Source organism: Lissotriton helveticus, chromosome 2_1 (genome assembly GCF_964261635.1).
Source record: "Lissotriton helveticus chromosome 2_1, aLisHel1.1, whole genome shotgun sequence".
NCBI lineage: Eukaryota > Metazoa > Chordata > Amphibia > Caudata > Salamandridae > Lissotriton > Lissotriton helveticus.
In genome coordinates this window covers 47340715-47358829 of record NC_136059.1, presented here as the reverse complement: position 1 = coordinate 47358829, position 18115 = coordinate 47340715, and the positions used below count along the sequence as shown (strand labels likewise).

Here is an 18115-nt window from a genome sequence, read left to right as displayed (position 1 = left end):
GGTAATTCCTATTTTTAGTTTCCACTGCAGTACTTGTTGGAGAAGCATGCGAGGAAGAAACTCCATCATCAACCTTTAGCTTAGTATTCTTAATGATGATAACTCTGTTTAAGTTCCAAATGCGTGAGAGTTCGTTTTTGTTTGTAGAAAATCTGTTTTTTATTTTCATTAATAACTTTGGCAGAATAGTCAGGTTGTACATAATTACATATTACAGTTAGCAAACATAACCACAGTAGCAAATCACGTTTGATGTCTTCATATATCTGTCTGATCACAATCAATTCACCAGGCATTCCATTAAGATTTTTCCTAATACATATATTATTGCTCATCTTCTGAACTTTCTTCATCACAATCTGGCGGTGGCTCACATATATCCCCCTGGTACCTATTCCACACCCCCCATATCTTGCTCCATTTCTGGGGGCATCCTCGATTGATAAATACCACCCTTTCGGCCATCATGGCCAAGTCCATGTCTGCACACCATGTCGCCAATGGCGGCAACTCCGCCGCCCCCCATTTATGCGCTATATTACGTTTAGCATTCATTAGCCCCATTGTTGCCCATGTTTGCGCCGAACGCGTAAGATCATTGGGTTCCCATACATTTAGCAGGCACCTACGCGGTTCTGGAACTAGTGATAACCCCTCCGTCTGCGACACCGTTCTCAGTATCTTTTTCCAGTAATCAGCTATCTTGGGGCAGTGCCACATTGTGTGTAAGAAGGTCCCTTCCTCCCCACACCCTCTAAGACAGTATAGATGCTGTGCTTTGCGCATCTTGTAAAAAGTGCATCTAGTGTGATATGTGCGGTGTAGTATCTTGAGCTGTACTAGTCGTGAGGGTATACCCACCTCTTTGGGTGAAGCCAATGCCTCATGCCACTCCGTTTCATCTAGATCTCCAACGTCACCCAGTGATCTTTGGTTTTGATTGCATTTGTCAATACCTTGATTACTCTGTGAGGTTTTTAAAACACGCTTGAAGTCTTCCTGCTAAGTGGAGCTCTGATCATAACCAAATCACACACCTTGACAGGAATGACTTTAACAGCTTTTCTAAGATCATAGCAAACCTTGGGTGCTTTAATTTTTCCACTCTCTTTTAGCCTCCAATCATCACCAGAAACTTTCTCACCCCTTTTGGATTCAGCATCATTGATCCAGAAAGGAGCAACCAATGTGCTGGCACACCTGCATTTGAGTAGCTCAAATGGGGTATGACCTGTAACAGCATGAGGGGACACCCTGTAAACTTCAACCTTTCTGATAATTTCTTCTTTCCAATGAAGGCAATTCTGTTTGGCCAAGTCAATTGTTTCCTTCAAAACACGGTTGAAGTGTTCCACCATACTATTACTCTCTGGATGATGTAGCGCACACCTCTTATGTTTAATTGAACACCTCAATAAAAAGCCCTCCATTTAATTCTAAGCTAATTGCGTTCCATTATCTGTAAGTATGGTTCCTGGTAAGCCTTCTCTACCAAAGACCTCCCTGAGAAACCCTATAACTTGTTTAGAATCAATGCCTTTTGTGATTCTAACTTCTAGCCATATGGAATGTAAATCAATCACATCCATTCCCGCGAATAGGCCCCAATATGTCAAAAGCTAACTCTTCCCATTGCTTCTTGGGACGTTCTCTAATGACCATGGGCTGAACTCTGGGCTTCTGACATTTCTCACTCATGCAACAAGGTATGCAATCACTAACCCGATGTTCCACTTGCAAGTTCATGCCTGGCCACCACTAGGTAAGTCTGAGTCTCTCTTTAGTTTTAGACATCCATTGATGTCCTTCATGAGCTATCTCAAGAAGGTCTTGATGAAGGGCACCTGAGGGAACCAATCTGGTGCATCTAAAGATAAGAGCATCACTCTCAGATAATTCATCCTTAACCAACCAAAACTTCTAACACACACCTTTCACTTTATTGTTCCATCCTTTCTTGAGCAAAGAGGTTAACTCAACCAATTCTTTATCAACAGCACACTTTGCACGCCATCTGCTCTCTTTTACTCCACTACTCTCAATAGCACAAACCCATTCTTTCAAATCATCCTCTTCAGAATTGGTAGTATCATCATTTTGACGATTGCACGTTGGTGCAAGCCCTCATTCCATCACGACTCGACTATTCCAACGCGATCTATTTCGGCGCTCCACAGGGGACCATCAAGACCCTTCAGCTGGTTCAGAATTGCGCAGCACGCCTACTGCTAAAGGTGGCGAGACGTGACTCTGCTAAGCCAGCACTTCGTCAGCTTCACTGGCTTCCTGTACAACAGAGAATTGTGTTCAAATCTGTGTGTACTGTACACAAATCCCTCACTGGTAATGGGCCATCACTCCTTCTACCGATGTTTCAACGCCTGCCGGTACTTCGAACCCTCAGATCCAACCATAAAATGTTGCTGACAGTCCCAAGGATTTGCCGGGCTCACTCTGGCGGGCACAGATTTGCGCTACACGAGTCAAAACTATGGAATCAACTCCCTGAATCGATCCGTTTTGAACCTAACCACCTACAATTCAGGAAACAGCTGAAAACCTTCCTTTTCCCTTGAATGGCTATTACATTTCTGGTTATTCTAATGCCCTGGGATGCCTACGGGTAACCATGCGCAATATAAGTGCATATTCCATTCCATTCCATTCCATTTTGGACTACCAACCTAGAAAATGTGTCAGCAACATTGTTCTTAGCACCTGGTAAATATACGACCTTAAATTGTATCCCTGAAGAGATACCACCCACTTGGAAATCCTTCCAGAAATGGCATCAATTCCTTTCTTATTGAAAATTTGATATAATGGCTTGTGATTAGTGCGAACTTCAAATTTCAAACCCTAGAGAAGGTTCTTAAGTTTCTTTACAGCCCAGTGAACAGCTAAGGCCTCCCTTTCGATAACAGAGTAACGCAATTCTTCACCTCTTAGACTACGTGACAAAAACAAAATTACATTCTCTGTGTCTCCGTCTCTCTGTTGTAAAACAGCTCCCACGCCTTTCATACTGGCATCAGTAACGAGAACTGCTCTTTTAGTGGGATCAAAACTCTTTAGCTTAGGAGTATTCTTAAGCATTTCCTTAATCATATTGAACTCCTTTTCACAATCATCCGACCAAATGAAATCCACATCTTTACACAATAATTTACGCATATTCAAGCACATACCAGCAAAATTCTTCACAAATTTACTATAATATTCTGACATTCCCTGAAATGTCATCAGTTCTTCTTTGTTGGAGGGAGTCGCAAGATTTTGAATGGTACCAACTAGTTCAGCCTTGGTTTGGACACCTTGACCAGAGATGGTGTGTCCTAGATAATCTATGAACGACCTTTTGAACTTGCATTTGTCTAACCTCACCGTTAAATTATATTCTTGAAATCTCTTAAAAACATCTGAGTATGGCATAATGTTCAACTTCATTCTTACCAAAGACAAGAAAATCATCTTGGTATATTTTCACCCCCACAACACCTTATAAAACTTTTTCTAAAGCGCTCTGAAACACAGATGCCGCTGACACCAGTCCAAACAGTAATCTGATGAATCTGTAAGTGCCAAAAGGCGTAATAAATGTAGTTAAGTCTTTAGACATATCATCCAGTCTAATCTGATGATAAGCAGACTTTTAAGTCTACAGTTGAGAAAACATTGGCCCCTTGTAAGAGCATCAGCATATCCGAAATTTTTGTAAGTGGATATTTGTCTATGATGACCTGCCTGTTTAATTCTCTAAAGTCGATGCATAAGCGAAGCCTTTCATTCAATTTGCGAGCGGCTACTACCGGGGCCAACTACCTAGTCCCTTCAACTTCTTTAATTATGCCATGATTTCTAATTTTCTCCAGTTCCCCTTTCATCTCATCTCTCACCGATAAGGGCACACTACGAACTTTACCAGCTATGGGTATGTCTCCAGGAATAAGCCTTTTTTATGAGCATAACCACGCAAACAGCCTAACTCATCTTTAAAGACATTTGGAAACTCACTCTTGCCCACCCTATGTGTGTGGCTAGTGCAGTCCCGGCATCGCAAACTCTCTGTGACTCACTTGCGGATGCCTTTGAGGAGAAAATCTGTAAAATCTTAGCGGGTCTGCAGGATCCAGTTAATCCCACCACTGAGGCGGGAGCTCCGGAGGAGATGGCCAGTCGACCCCCGCAGAGGGTCGCTCACCTCTGTGTGGAAGCTCCGGCCACGCCCTCCAGTCGACCCCGTCCAGCGGATCAGCCCTCCAGCTTGGGAGCATCGTGGGAGAAGCGTGGCTCAGTGGTTAGAGGCGGCTGACCCGGAAGCTGAGATCGGCCGTGGACCAGGGTTCGATTCCCCGCCTCGGCGGGTCTCGGTCTTAAAATTCCACGGACTCGACAATTCTCGCTCCGGTGCCTACTCGACTCACGGGCTCACACTCTGCGACTCTGGGCAATAGCTTGCTTAATCTCCACTACGGCCCCTCGCGGCGGGATGCCTGGCTTTCACCTTGTGGATATCCTGCTGGGGTATCTCACAGGGGAATACCAGGACGGGTTCCCTAAGCAAGCGCCTTGATACCTTCGGGTGATACGTGCGCTATATAAGTCGCAATACATATACATACATACATACATTTACATCGGCGTTGGAAGCCAGTCGACCCCAGCGGAGTGGCTTTCCCCCCCCAGCTTTGGAGTTGGCCCTCAGTCTGGGTGCTCCGGCAGCGAGGCCAGTCGACCCCAGCTGAGTAGCTTTCCCTCTCCCTCTTTGGATTTGGCTCTCTGCTTGGGAGCTCCGGCGTTTGGGGCCAGTCGACCCCAGCTGAGTAGCTCCTCTCCTTCCTCTCTGGAGCTGGCTATCAGCTTGGGAGCTCCGGCGACTGTGGCCAGTCGACCCCAGCTGAGTAGCTTTCCTCCTCCCTCTTTGGATCCGGCTATCAGCCTGGGAGCTCCGGCGATTGTGGCCAGTCGACCCCAGCTGAGTAGCCTTTCTCTTCCCTCTCTGGAGCTGGCTATCAGCTTGGGAGCTCCGGCGACTGTGGCCAGTCGACCCCAGCTGAGTAGCTTTCCTCCTTCCTCTCTGGATCCGGCTATCAGCCTGGGAGCTCCGGCGTCTGTGGCCAGTCGACCCCAGCTGAGTAGCCTCTCTCCTCCCTCTCTGGATCCGGCTATCAGCTTGGGAGCTCCGGCGACTGTGGCCAGTCGACCCCAGCGGAGTAGCTTTCCTCCTCCCTCTCTGGATCCGGCTACCAGCCTGGGAGCTCCGGCGTCTGTGGCCAGTCGACCCCAGCTGAGTAGCCTCTCTCCTCCCTCTCTGGATCCGGCTACCAGCCTGGGAGCTCCGGCGATTGTGGCCAGTCGACCCCAGCTGAGTAGTTTTCCCCTCCCTTCTCTGGAGGAGTTTGGCAGTTTAGCCCTCACGATCTCATCTGGATCGCCTCTGGATCCTCTTCCTCCAAAACTATGGAAGGTGTTCCAAGAGGATCTCTTCCAGCCCTTGCATGCCATCTGTTGCCAGTCGTTTGAAACAGGGATTGTACCAGGCTGTTGGAAGAAGGCAGTGGTTTCTCCGCTCTTAAAAAAACCTACGCTCGACCCTGGGTGCCTCTCTAACTACCGGCCAATTTCCCTGCTTCCTTTTCCGGTTAAAATCATGGAAAAGTTGGTTACCCGCACTCTGTCCGGCTTCTTAGAAGGGAACACCTGGTTGGATGAGACGCAATTCGGTTTTCGCCCTGCTCACGGGACGGAATCCGCGTTGGTGACCGTATTAGACAATCTGCGGGCGCGTGTCGACAGTGGTCGGGCAGCATTTCTGGTGTTGCTCGATATGTCGGCCGCGTTCGACACGGTAAGTCATCCTACCTTGATTTCGAGGTTGGAAGAATGCGGGGTTAAAGACAAGGCCAGGGACTGGTTAGTCTCCTACCTGGACAGCCGTCAGCAACGGGTTTCGCTACCTCCCTTCAGCTCAGAGGAGCGGAGAGTGGGACAAGGAGTACCCCAGGGCTCAGCCATCAGCCCCATACTCTTTAATATCTACCTCCGCCCTCTAGTCCAGCTCATTAAATCATTTGGTATCTCCGCATTTAATTATGTGGATGATACCCAGCTGGTCTTTTCCCTGGAGGGACAGGATGCAGTCCCATTGGAGTCTTTTCACCGGTGCATGCAGGCTACAGCGGAATGGCTCCGTTTGAATTCGTTACAGTTCAACGGAACCAAGACAGAGGTCTTGCACTGCTCCACTGACCGAGTTCCCCGAGATCTCCCTGATGATTTTTGGCCCCTTTCCTTTTTAGAGACGGTGTCAGCCGCACAATCGGCGCGCAATCTGGGCGTCATTTTTGGGCCTAACCTGCAGCTGGATCTGCACGTGAATAAGACCACCTCAACGTGTATGATGCTGATCCGCATGCTGCGCAAGGTTTTACCCCTTCTCCCTGAGCAAGCCAGACCAGAAGTAGTGCGAAGTACCATCTTAAGTCGACTCGACTACTGCAACGCACTGCTTCTGGAGGCCCCGTTAACACTTATGGGCAAGCTTCAAAGGGTGCAAAATATGGCTGCCAAACTCACCCTTTCCCGCCCCTACCACAGCTCTTCCACGGCAGCGCTGCAGGAACTCCATTGGCTGCCGGTCCATTTACGCGTACGCTATAAAGCAGCGTGTATTGTGTTCAGGGCTATCCATGGCCTGGGCCCAATTCCTCTGCGGCGAATGTTTGCCTGGTATCTCCCATCTCGAGCTTTGCGTTCCTCGTCGTCCAGGCTACTTGTTGTCCCGCGCTTCCAGAGAGTGAGGATGGGTGGTCGTTCGTTCAGAGTAGCGGCGGCCAAACTTTGGAACTCCCTGCCTCTATCCCTGAGAGGTCTTGAGGATCTTTCAGCCTTTAGAAAGGATTTGAAAACTTACCTTTTCCCTAGGGCGGGTTGAGCTATTGCTTCTGCTTGGATCATGGGTCAAAAGCGCCAGGATGCCCTTGGTGGTGACAGGTTGCACTATATAAGTATACCACAATACAATACCAATACTCTTAAGAAGTGTGGTGAAGTCACTGTCAACATTCTGAGCCAATACAACATTAGGTTGGAAACCCTCTTTTAGAATAATGGGCGGATCAGAGTTCGGGTCTAACATAACACGAAGATCTCTCCGGTTAAACCAGCTCAGAATGCGGTCACCTTTGTATGAGACATACATTATCCCTGAAACATGTCTGCCTTTATATTCCATCAATCCTGAGAAATAACCTAACAATTTTATGGGTTCACCCCCATAGGCGCTGGGTTTAATGTCCGCTTTGAGAAGTATTAAAGCCTTTAGTCTCACCTTCAACACTTATGTCATCCAAAGGACCACTTTTTTGATTATCAGAGCATTGTGAAACAATTTGACATCAGTAAAGATCAGCCTTATCATCACTATCACTGTTGCTATTATTTGCAATGGCAAGAACTTTCTCCTTGTCTTTCCTGACATTGCACACTGAGGTAAAATGACCTATCTTTTACAATGTTGATTTCAGACCTGGGCCTTTTTTATCATTCGCCAAATGGTTTTCACTCCCACATCTATAACACTTAAGTTTTACATCCCTCGCAGTTTTCTTCTGAGCCTTCACAAAAGTATTTGTTTTTTAAATATTTACCTTTAGTACAGATTTTTACAAAATGAACAGTGTATTCTTTGTTTTCACGTTTAGAGATTATATCAACACATTTCAAAGAGTGTTCAATTTGTTTAGCAATAGATATAACTTCCTCTAGAGGCGGTTCACAATTTTGCAGCAAATCACTTCTAACCTTCTCAACATTGCACCCCAACATAAATTGGTCCCTAATTCTTTCATCAAGAAGAGCCCCAAATTTACATGATGATGCTAATTTCCTGAGGGAGGTGACATAATTCTCAACAGATTCTCCATCGTTTTGTGTCCTCCCACTAAAGTGATATCGTTCGAGAATGGTGCTGACCTTAGGTAAATAGTGCTTATCTAGTTTTAGTATTCAAATTTCGTATTTATTTAAAGTTTGATCATCAACATTGGGTAAATGATCAAATACCTCTTGTCCCTCAGAACCTATACAATGAAGGAGAAGCGCAGTTCTTCTTTCAGCACTAAGATTAGTGCCACACACCTTGGCGTATCTTCGAACACCTTCTTCCACTTCTACCATTTAATTGGTGGATCACCAGGTGAAGATAAAAACAATGGAGGTGTTGCTACATTCTGCATGATGGAGTGTGCTTCTGAGGAACACAAAAGAATAAAGTAATGACCAAAAATTGTGTGGGATTTAGTCAATACAGGAAAGTTGTTAAAAACAGAGAGGTCTATTTAAGCAAAGTTATCAATAATAAGACACAAAAAATATTGCTAATTTAGGAAAATAAATAATAAAAATGAAAAAAAATCAGCGAAGTTATACGTTACAGTAGTTGCCTAAAATCAAGCTTTAAAGATTTTACAAAATACAAAAAAATAACCATAAGAAGATTTGCTAAAAGCAAAGCAATGGTCGAAGTTGAAGCACAAATGTTGAAAACCACAAAATGGCGCTGTCGTATAGTAATAGTACTTGAGTTAATTCACTCAATGAAAATCACAATAGTCATTTGAAGGTTGAAAAGTCAGTGCTGTGAAAGATTAACACCTACTTGAAAAGTCCGATACTCCATCTAAACGCTACGTTGAGAAGACCACACAAATTATTGCCGCTGTGAAAACATGACACAATAGTGGAAGCATCTTTCAAAACCCCTTCACGCACAGAGAACCTGTTGTGCCACTTCAAGTCAAAATGTCTGCCACGTTACTCAGGCAACGTACAGTGCGTAAGATTGCGTGATACGTGATGAAGGCCGTCGCCGAATGGATGAGGAACAGCCGACTGAAGCTGAACTCGGACAAGACAGAGGTCCTCATCCTCAGCTCCACCCCTTCAGCCTGGGCTGACTTCTGGTGGCCGACATCTCTGGGAACAGCCCCGACACCCACTGACCGCGCACGCAACCTGGGGGTCATCCTCGACTCCACCCTTTCCATGACTAAACAGGTCAATGCCGTGTCCTCAGCCTGCTTCAACACCCTACGAATGCTCTGCAGGATCTTCAAGTGGATCCCCACCTAAACGAGAAGAGCAGTCACCCAGGCCCTCGTCTCCAGCAGGCTGGACTACTGAAACGCCCTCTATGCAGGAACATCAACCAAGCTCCTGAGACGGCTGCAACGCATCCAGAACACCTCGGCACGACTGATCCTCGACATCCTCGCCGCAGTCACATCACACCCACCTGAGAGACCTACACTGGCTCCCCGTCAACAAGAGGATAACCGTCAAGCTTCTCATCCACGCACACAAGGCCCTCCACAACGCCGGCCCAGCGTACATCAGCAGACGACTCAGCGTCTACGCCCCTACCCGCAAGCTTTGCTCCGCCGGCCTCGCCATAGTCCCCCGCATCCGAAGAACGACCGCCGGCAGCAGATCCTTCTCCCACTTCGCTGCCAAGACCTGGAACACCGCCCCCACCAACTTGGGGCAGACCCAAGACCTACCGGCCTTCAGAAGACCTGGCTCTTCGATCAGTAGCAGCACCCCCCACCCCCTCCAGCGCCTTGAGACCCTCACGGGCATGTAGCGCACTTAACAAATGTCCTGATTAATTGATTGATTGAGGTGTTCAACAAGAAGAACTTCCTGACAAGGGATACAGCTGGAAGGAATCGAGCGTTGGCATGTCCAGGAAACAAGGTAATGTGAGACTAAACAAACTTGTTGGCAGTTGAACTTTCATTAAACACAGTTTCACCAAACCATGCGTCCGCTGATGGCAGAAAAGGCAAACGGTAACGTGAAAAATTGACCTTTAATGTGTAAACTTGAAGGCTCAATGGTAATGACACAACCACTGACACTCCAGATAACTGATGAGAACTGACCTCTGTAAATTTTTGAATGTTCGCTAGCACCTTGCCGATTCTGATGATAGATAAAACAATATTTTGAGAGTCTCGCAAAGGTCATCTGAATGCTCGCTAGCGCTTTGCAGACTCTGATGATTGATAAAACGATATCTCTAGAGCCTCGCAAAGATCATCTGAATGCTCGCTAGCGCTTTGCAGACTCTGATGATTGATAAAACGATATTTTGAGAATCTCGCAAAGGTCATCTGAATGCTCGCTAGCGCTTTGCAGACTCTGATGATTGATAAAACGATATCTCTAGAGCCTCGCAAAGATCATCTGAATGCTGGCTAGCGCTTTGCAGACTCTGATGATTGATAAAACGATATCTCTAGAGCCTCGCAAAGATCATCTGAATGCTCGCTAGCGCTTTGCAGACTCTGATGATTGATAAAACGATATCTCTAGAGCCTCGCAAAGATCATTTGAATTCTCGCTAGCCTTTTGCAGTCAGATGATTGATGAAACAATATCACTAGCGCCTCGCAGATATCGTGAAGGTGATAAATCGCTACGTTTCTTTTTACAAATAAATAGTGCATGAGTTATCACCAAGCTGTCATCTTGCTACGCAGTACAATCCTCACTAAAAATAGCTTAATTGACCAGACAGCCTGCACCGAAGTCTTCCAACTACAAATAAATGATGAGGGTGAGACGTGCAGTGGTTGCTCTAGAAAGTGAGCTCACACAGGGATCTTGAGACCAAGAAAAGGTATGAGATGTGTGTGAATGAAGCTCAACTTAAAGTCAATCGTCTCATTAGTAAGGAAAATGTACTCACATCACAAGGGTTGAAAAGAAGAGAAATCTTGTCCAATCCACACCAAACTTGAAGAAAATAGTATGATGTAGTCGTAGATTTTGTTGTTGGATGTTTAGCTCACTTCTTATTGCAAGGGTTGTAACTGCACTTTGCCTCCAGTGTAAAATTCAAGTTAAAATAATGATGAAGAGGCTCCAAGTGGTTAAAAAGTAGATTTAGTTTAATTTAGTAAAAATGATCCCACCCATTCAGCATCAGATGCAACTGACAGTATTCAACAGTATGATCACTACACCAGGTTCTATCTATCACCATAGTGCAGCTCCAAGCATACACAAGATGGATACAGAACTGTGCTAATATAAGAAATAGGTAATTACACAATACTACACTGCCCTCCCCCAACACCGGCTTCCGCCACCTCCACAAACCCCCCCCCGGGCGCTGTTCCTGCTGCTCATCGTGGGGGGCTGAGCTGTGTAAGAATGAACATCTGTAATTTACCTGAAGGATGCCCAAGGGGTGAATGTGCTCTTTACAAACACAGGTTGTGTTAGGTTTACTTGAACTGGTTCTGATCTTTATTTGACATCAGTGCAAAGGTGTTGTTGAGTTTCTCATTGTTCTTTCTGTTTTGTCCTGATCTTGCAGTGGAAGGACTTCCTGGGGCTAGGGGAAGGCGTGCCTGACTCCGACGTGGATGCCATTATTGCTTCACAGAAGGCGAACCAGTGTTGTCTGCTCATCTACACCTCCGGGACCACGGGGCAGCCGAAGGGGGTGATGCTGAGTCACGACAATGTGAGTATGAAGGGGACCCTTCACTCGCAGAAGCGGGTGACCTACCATTCCAGTCTTTTCTGACATTCCAGTCTTTTCTAAGTTGGTGGACCCAGGTCAAGTGGGACAGGTATCTGCAAGGGAGCCGCGGCCTGTCTGTATGGGCTGAGAGACAATACCTCCCCTTTTTCCTGGCAAGAAGAGTGTCTGTCAGGCCGAACGAAGGTTAGCTTGACAGGCACTCTTCTGGTTCAGATCAGACAGGCCAGAGATAGACATGCGCTAAATGTGCAGGTTCCTGGCTGCCTGCGCTGAACTTTGCTAGGCTGAGGATTGCACAGTCCTGTAGGCGTGTCCTCCAATGCCTGCAAAGGTGTTTTGAGACCCTCATCACTGATTTTCTCTTTGCGTTTAAGTTTCAAGCCCTAGAGTGCCCAGGGGTGAGTGTCAACCAGTGACACCTCGACACAGAGTGGAGGTCACTGACCATATCCAGCTCTATGATGAGTGAGGGACTGCTGCCTTCTCTCATTGGCTGAGGGTAGGCAGTAGTCCCCATCCTCCTGGGACCTCTAAGGCTTACCACTCGGAGAGTTGCAGTCAAGGTGAGTTTTATGTATTTTTTATGTTTGTTGCATGCGTGTATGTGCGTATGAATGTATGTGTATTAGTGAGCGAGTGTTGTGTGAATGTGTGTATGTATGTGTGTGTGAATGCATGGGTGTGAGTGTCCATGTATACGTGTGCGACCTGTAGGATTAACCAATAAATCACTGGTGCTAGCCCAATAATTTCAGAAATAGGTCTTGTGAGAAGTTGGCCTGGCATATGATGTCCACTATTCTAGTGGGCACCTTGCACTAGTCCAAACGACCCTTATTGATGGTAGGTTTGAAGTCAACCTTATAGAAAGCTATCCTAGTGGTAACTGTGGAGAGCAACCTTACTTAGACTTAGAGGCGAGTTAAGCAAGTTGTTTTACCAGTTTATAATCTCTTGAATGATCAAATGAAAGTACACCACACAGGGTATATATCAAATATATATGTATTTATTCTAAACACAACCCCTCTGGACTCTTTATGAGGTCAGAGGTAGAAGTACAATACAAGGAACTTAATTAACATACGATAAGTTGCACAGCATATGTTATGCCCTTGGGGCCTCACAAACCATATACTAAACTAGTGGTATAAGAACCACGTGAGGGATAGAAGTCAGGCCTAGTGTCTGTAGAACCGCTGGGGCAACCGGGAACCACCCAAGGTAGGGACACAGGAGAGCCACGGGGGACACGTGCCGTGTCTAAACACAGCTGCAAATCACCATTGACTTTCTATGGAGAATAACAAGTTACAATTTTAAAGATTAAGGTCACTTCGAGGTGAACTATGATGGAACCCTTTTAGACTCAGACCCTTCGAGAGTCAAGATCCATGGTCGCAGCGGAGTATTCGTGATACCTCACCCACGGAAGCCGGGTGCATAGGTGTCTTTTGGTGTCGGGTTTCGTCGTCGATTCCAATGGAGAGCTGCAAAAAAGTGCTGCAGGCGACCAGAGGAAAAGTGCCTGGGAGGATCCAAGAGTGGATCGGAGATTTGAAGACCCTGAAAGCAGAGGGGACAGAGTCTGGGTCACTAGCCAGTGACCAGGATGGCGACAGGAAGGTGCCAGCTGATGTCGTGTGCTTTCAAGTGAAGTAGGCGAAGCTTGACTCGTCAGCCACGAGGACCAGGAGGCGTCGACGATGACCAGGAGCTGGATTCGAGCTGTCCCATGGAGGATGTTGAGTACTGCAGTGTCAGAATCCGGACTGGACCCAACAAGCCTTGGCAACAGCAACCCACGCAAGATGACAAGATTGGCTCCGGTGCAGACCAGCAAGGTCTGAGGGACTCACCCTTTCGAGGGGAGTCAGAGCACGTCTGGAGCAACCAGAAAAGATGAAGAAACAAAGGATTGTACTTCGTGGTGGTAATCACAAGAGATTTGGGACCCTCCCTATGGTTAATTCAGTTGACCGGGGATAAGAGAGGACAAAACACAACTAATACTAGTAGGAATCCCCCGTGGTCAATTTATAATTCTTCATATGGCATAAGCTCACAAAATTAAATCAAGACCCTTCAAAAAAGATTACAGGTACGACAAAAGTTTTTTCTTATTTCATTTTTTGCATTTTATTTCTTTTTTCATATTTGTATCAAAAATATTTTTCATTTTTAAAAGTTTTTTTTATAGTTGAATATATAACTTGTCACAAACATAATTTAATTCATGTTATGATACTCATACAATATTTTTGAAAATCTACAGTACCTTACAATAAAACATAATGCCCTGTAAATCACACACCAACCACCATACACACTAACTCATACACACCACTAGACAACTCAACACACAGATTTGGACAAAAAAACTCAAACATTTTTTTTCAGAGAGGACACAAAAGTAAACCCATTTCTACAGCTGAGGTGGCACCGGTATTAATTGTGCCAGAACAACGCCAGGTCTACGCGCGTTTCGGCAGATTTAACCACCTTCCTCAGGACCTCATCAAGTAGCGATTAACTCTACTTTCTTTACTGTGTGCACAGGGTATCTGCAATAACAAACAACATATATTGTATCTATAATTACATTTTATTTACAAAGCTCTTGTATTTGATTAATTCATTTATAACTAGTGCAAAGAGAATCATACTTCAACGATACATGATTGACATCAATTACATTAGTAGAACATATAGGACCTGTAACAGAAAACTTCATCAGAAGGGCAGCTGATCCAATCAATCATATTGGATCTCTCCAACTTATATATACATTACATTCTGAGACATCAAAGCGCACTCGAAAACAAATAGCGTCATGGGGGTAAGAGGCTTCGTCCATTTATTATACCGAACAAGGGGTCACTGGATAATTATCTCTGACAGGCTATCCAGTACTCAGCCCACGAACCTTAACTGTCTTAGGTCAAGGGAGTACTACATATCCCCCTTACTTATCAGGCTGCTAAGTCAGTCCTCAAATTGTTTAAATTCTCCATGGGTAATACAGGATTAAATCACATTATCCTGATTTATTCTTACCTACCATATATAAACACCTAGCTCTATCCACTTTCTTTTACGTATAGATGGTAGTTACTCCTTGGTAATGTACAAGAGGTATATCTTTAGCGCCTAGAAAAAATAATAAGGGATTTGTAAGGGCCTGCTATTGCATACAGCGTGCAAAGTAATAAGGACATAATAAGTTGGAACTTACCCTAGGATTATTCGACTTGCTTAATTGTAGGGACTGCCTATTCACTGGTTTGATTTACAAGACGGTTCAACGACTTTTACCGCTGGGTTCTGAAAACAGAATTAAACTCTAAGTTCAGCGCTTACAATACATTATTGTGTCTTTATATTTTAGGTGTGCGGTAGTGGTACTTACCATAAAGAGATGAACGGGTGGCTATTAGCACGTATGTAGGTAGGCGAGGCTCATGCTTTCATAAGGTTCTTGCTCTTATATTCTCTTCTAATTTCTAAGCGCGATATTGGTTGAAATCGCTTCCTTTAACACTTGTATTCTCAGGGTCTGAAATTTGGAGCAATGACAATGTCTAAAATTATTAACCTGTTTACCGATTTCTTGCAGCTTTAATATTGCAGTTTTTTTTTAAAAATAAGCATGATTAGGGCATGGCTCGCGTATCTATGTTTTCAAAGATGAAAGCCATTTAACGGGCTCTCGCTCTCCGTCCCCCGTCTAATCACTAGGTCTCTGCTGATATATCCTAAAGTTTGAGTAAGCATAAAATGCATATCCTACCCAGACCTTCTATTATCCACACAACCCCCAGGTAGCTTCCTATTTGCCACAATTCTCAACTCCTTCGCAACATTGCAATCCTCGAGTGCCGCGACGTACCTTTCTATATTTTTCATGACAGCCTACAGAATCTCCCGTCCTCGCCGACCGTGCTCCGTTCCGCTTAGCAGGGCAATATTGAATGCCTCCCCTAAATAGGTTAGACCTCGACTCCGTTGTTACCGGCGTCCCTCGCCCCGGATATGATTGTATGTAGTTCCGGTTTTTTAGTATGGGCGCCATCTTGAAGCGGGTTAATATACGAAGAATTGCATTGTACTTCTCAGTAGCGCTCTCCATTCCAGATATTTCTAACCATTTCAGAGGGAATTATGTATAATTCCAGAATCTTACCCACGAGACAAAATTATTATTACTCCTCTTGGTATAGTCGACACGTGCAAGTTGCAGCTAACTCTAGAGTTCATGTTTTAGTTTCAAATAGGATATATGATATATCCTTGACTCAGTGGTTAATTTATCACCACTACATTTAAGATATGTACGTGTAGGCTAATGAAACAATTGCATTATTTGCTACTGGGGATGTTATAATTCATTGGATATGACACTATATTATTAGTGAATAGCAACCAGACTCACTGTTTGTGCGCATGGTATAGAGATCTCCTGTCTTTCTATGCATGTTTGGTGACGAACCAAGAAATATTTTCATTTAATCCCCTACGGACACAATCAAATTGAAAAATCCAGAAACTCTCACGTTTCTTACGGGTATATTCCATAGTTTGGCCGGTTTTGTATTGCACCTTTTCCAGAATACACCACCTTAGCTCCATTTCGTTGTGGTTCTGGTCTGTGCAATGTTGTACTATGGGTGCTGTTAATTTCTTTAATCTAACCGCCGACTTATGCTCACTGAATCTAATGCGAAATTCCCTCCCTGTTTCGCCAATATAGGCGAGTCCACAAGGGCATAGAATGATGTAAACAATATTACTGCTTCTGCAGTTAGTAAGTGAATTTAACTTTATTCTAAAGTTATTATATTCCAGTGATTCAGTTGTGATTGCAGCATCACAGGCATGGCATGAACCACACCTATGGTTCCCCAATACTGGTTTAGATTCCATAAGAGACATTTGAATGTTGCCATTCTTCGGTTTTACTCTAGTGTGGACAAGGTGGTCCCTTAAATTTCTATTCCTTCTGTATGCCACCAAGGGTTTGGATGCAAACGACTCACTCTCTTCTGTTTGTAACACGCTCCAATTTTTGTTGATTATATTTTGAATTTTGTAATTGAGAGGTGAGTGGTTGATGACACACGTTATTTTGTTTGTGGGTTTCCGTCTTGATCCGATCAACAATGAGTCCCGATCGTAGTACTTCGCTCTTTTAAAGGCTTGCCGCACCAGCCGGTGAGGATAGCCTCTAGCAAGAAGCCGTATTTTAAGTGCTTCTCCGTGGCGTTGGTATTCCATTAGGGTGGTGCAGTTGCGGCGTGTCCTAAGGAATTCGCCAAACGGCATGGAATCTTTTTGGCAGTGGGGGTGGAAGCTCCCATATTGAAGGATTGTATTTTTGGCAGTGGGTTTCCTGTAGAGGCTCACTTCCAGGACCCCACTCCTGCCATTTATTTCAATATCTAGGAAGACTACCTTCTCTGTACTATAGTTAGATGTGAATCTCAGATTTGGATCGCTCAAATTTAGCCAGGATATATATTCTTTCACGTGATCTTCTGTCCCGTGCCAAACAAAAAAAATGTCATCGATAAAACGACGCCATAAAAGAACATTCTCAAAAAAAGGAGCCATCTCATTGTACACATGTTTCAGTTCCCACTCTCCCATGTAGGTATTCGCCACACTTGGCGCACAGGAAGCTCCCATGCTGGTGCCCTTCACTTGTTTGTAGAGGGCACCATCATAGTCAAAGTAATTGTTCAATAATACTACCTCCAAGCATTGTAGGATAAATCCATTCGGTCGGTTATCTGGGTACCTATGCAGCAAAGCTGACACCGATTGCAACGCTTGACACTGAGGGATGTTGGTGTACAACTCCTCAATGTCAAGCGTTACCAGGATGTCACACATTGCGTCAAAATTGACTCCCTCTATTTTTGTGATCATATCACCAGTATCACGGACAAATGAATCGTACTTCTGTGTTAGTGGGCACAAAAACTTGTCGACGTACTTTGACAGAGGTTCTGTGCTGGACCCAATCGTTGCATAGAAAGACAGGAGATCTCTATACCATGCGCACAAACAGTGAGTCTGGTTGCTATTCACTAATAATATAGTGTCATATCCAATGAATTATAACATCCCCAGTAGCAAATAATGCAATTGTTTCATTAGCCTACACGTACATATCTTAAATGTAGTGGTGATAAATTAACCACTGAGTCAAGGATATATCATATATCCTATTTGAAACTAAAACATGAACTCTAGAGTTAGCTGCAACTTGCACGTGTCGACTATACCAAGAGGAGTAATAATAATTTTGTCTCGTGGGTAAGATTCTGGAATTATACATAATTCCCTCTGAAATGGTTAGAAATATCTGGAATGGAGAGCGCTACTGAGAAGTACAATGCAATTCTTCGTATATTAACCCGCTTCAAGATGGCGCCCATACTAAAAAACCGGAACTACATACAATCATATCCGGGGCGAGGGACGCCGGTAACAACGGAGTCGAGGTCTAACCTATTTAGGGGAGGCATTCAATATTGCCCTGCTAAGCGGAACGGA

At 44.8% G+C, this 18115-nt stretch overlaps 1 protein-coding gene across 5 annotated transcripts in view; it reads left to right on the top strand.

Moving 5' to 3' along the window:
* The window catches only part of LOC144817695 (long-chain-fatty-acid--CoA ligase ACSBG2-like), a 607186-nt gene that overhangs the window by 448614 nt on the left and 140457 nt on the right, over window positions 1-18115 (top strand). For all 5 annotated transcript variants that reach the window (XM_078674444.1, XM_078674446.1, XM_078674447.1 and 2 more), the window contains one exon: window positions 11387-11536. In XM_078674444.1, coding sequence (XP_078530570.1) covers window positions 11387-11536 — 150 coding nt within the window. The remainder of the gene's footprint in view (window positions 1-11386; window positions 11537-18115) is intronic.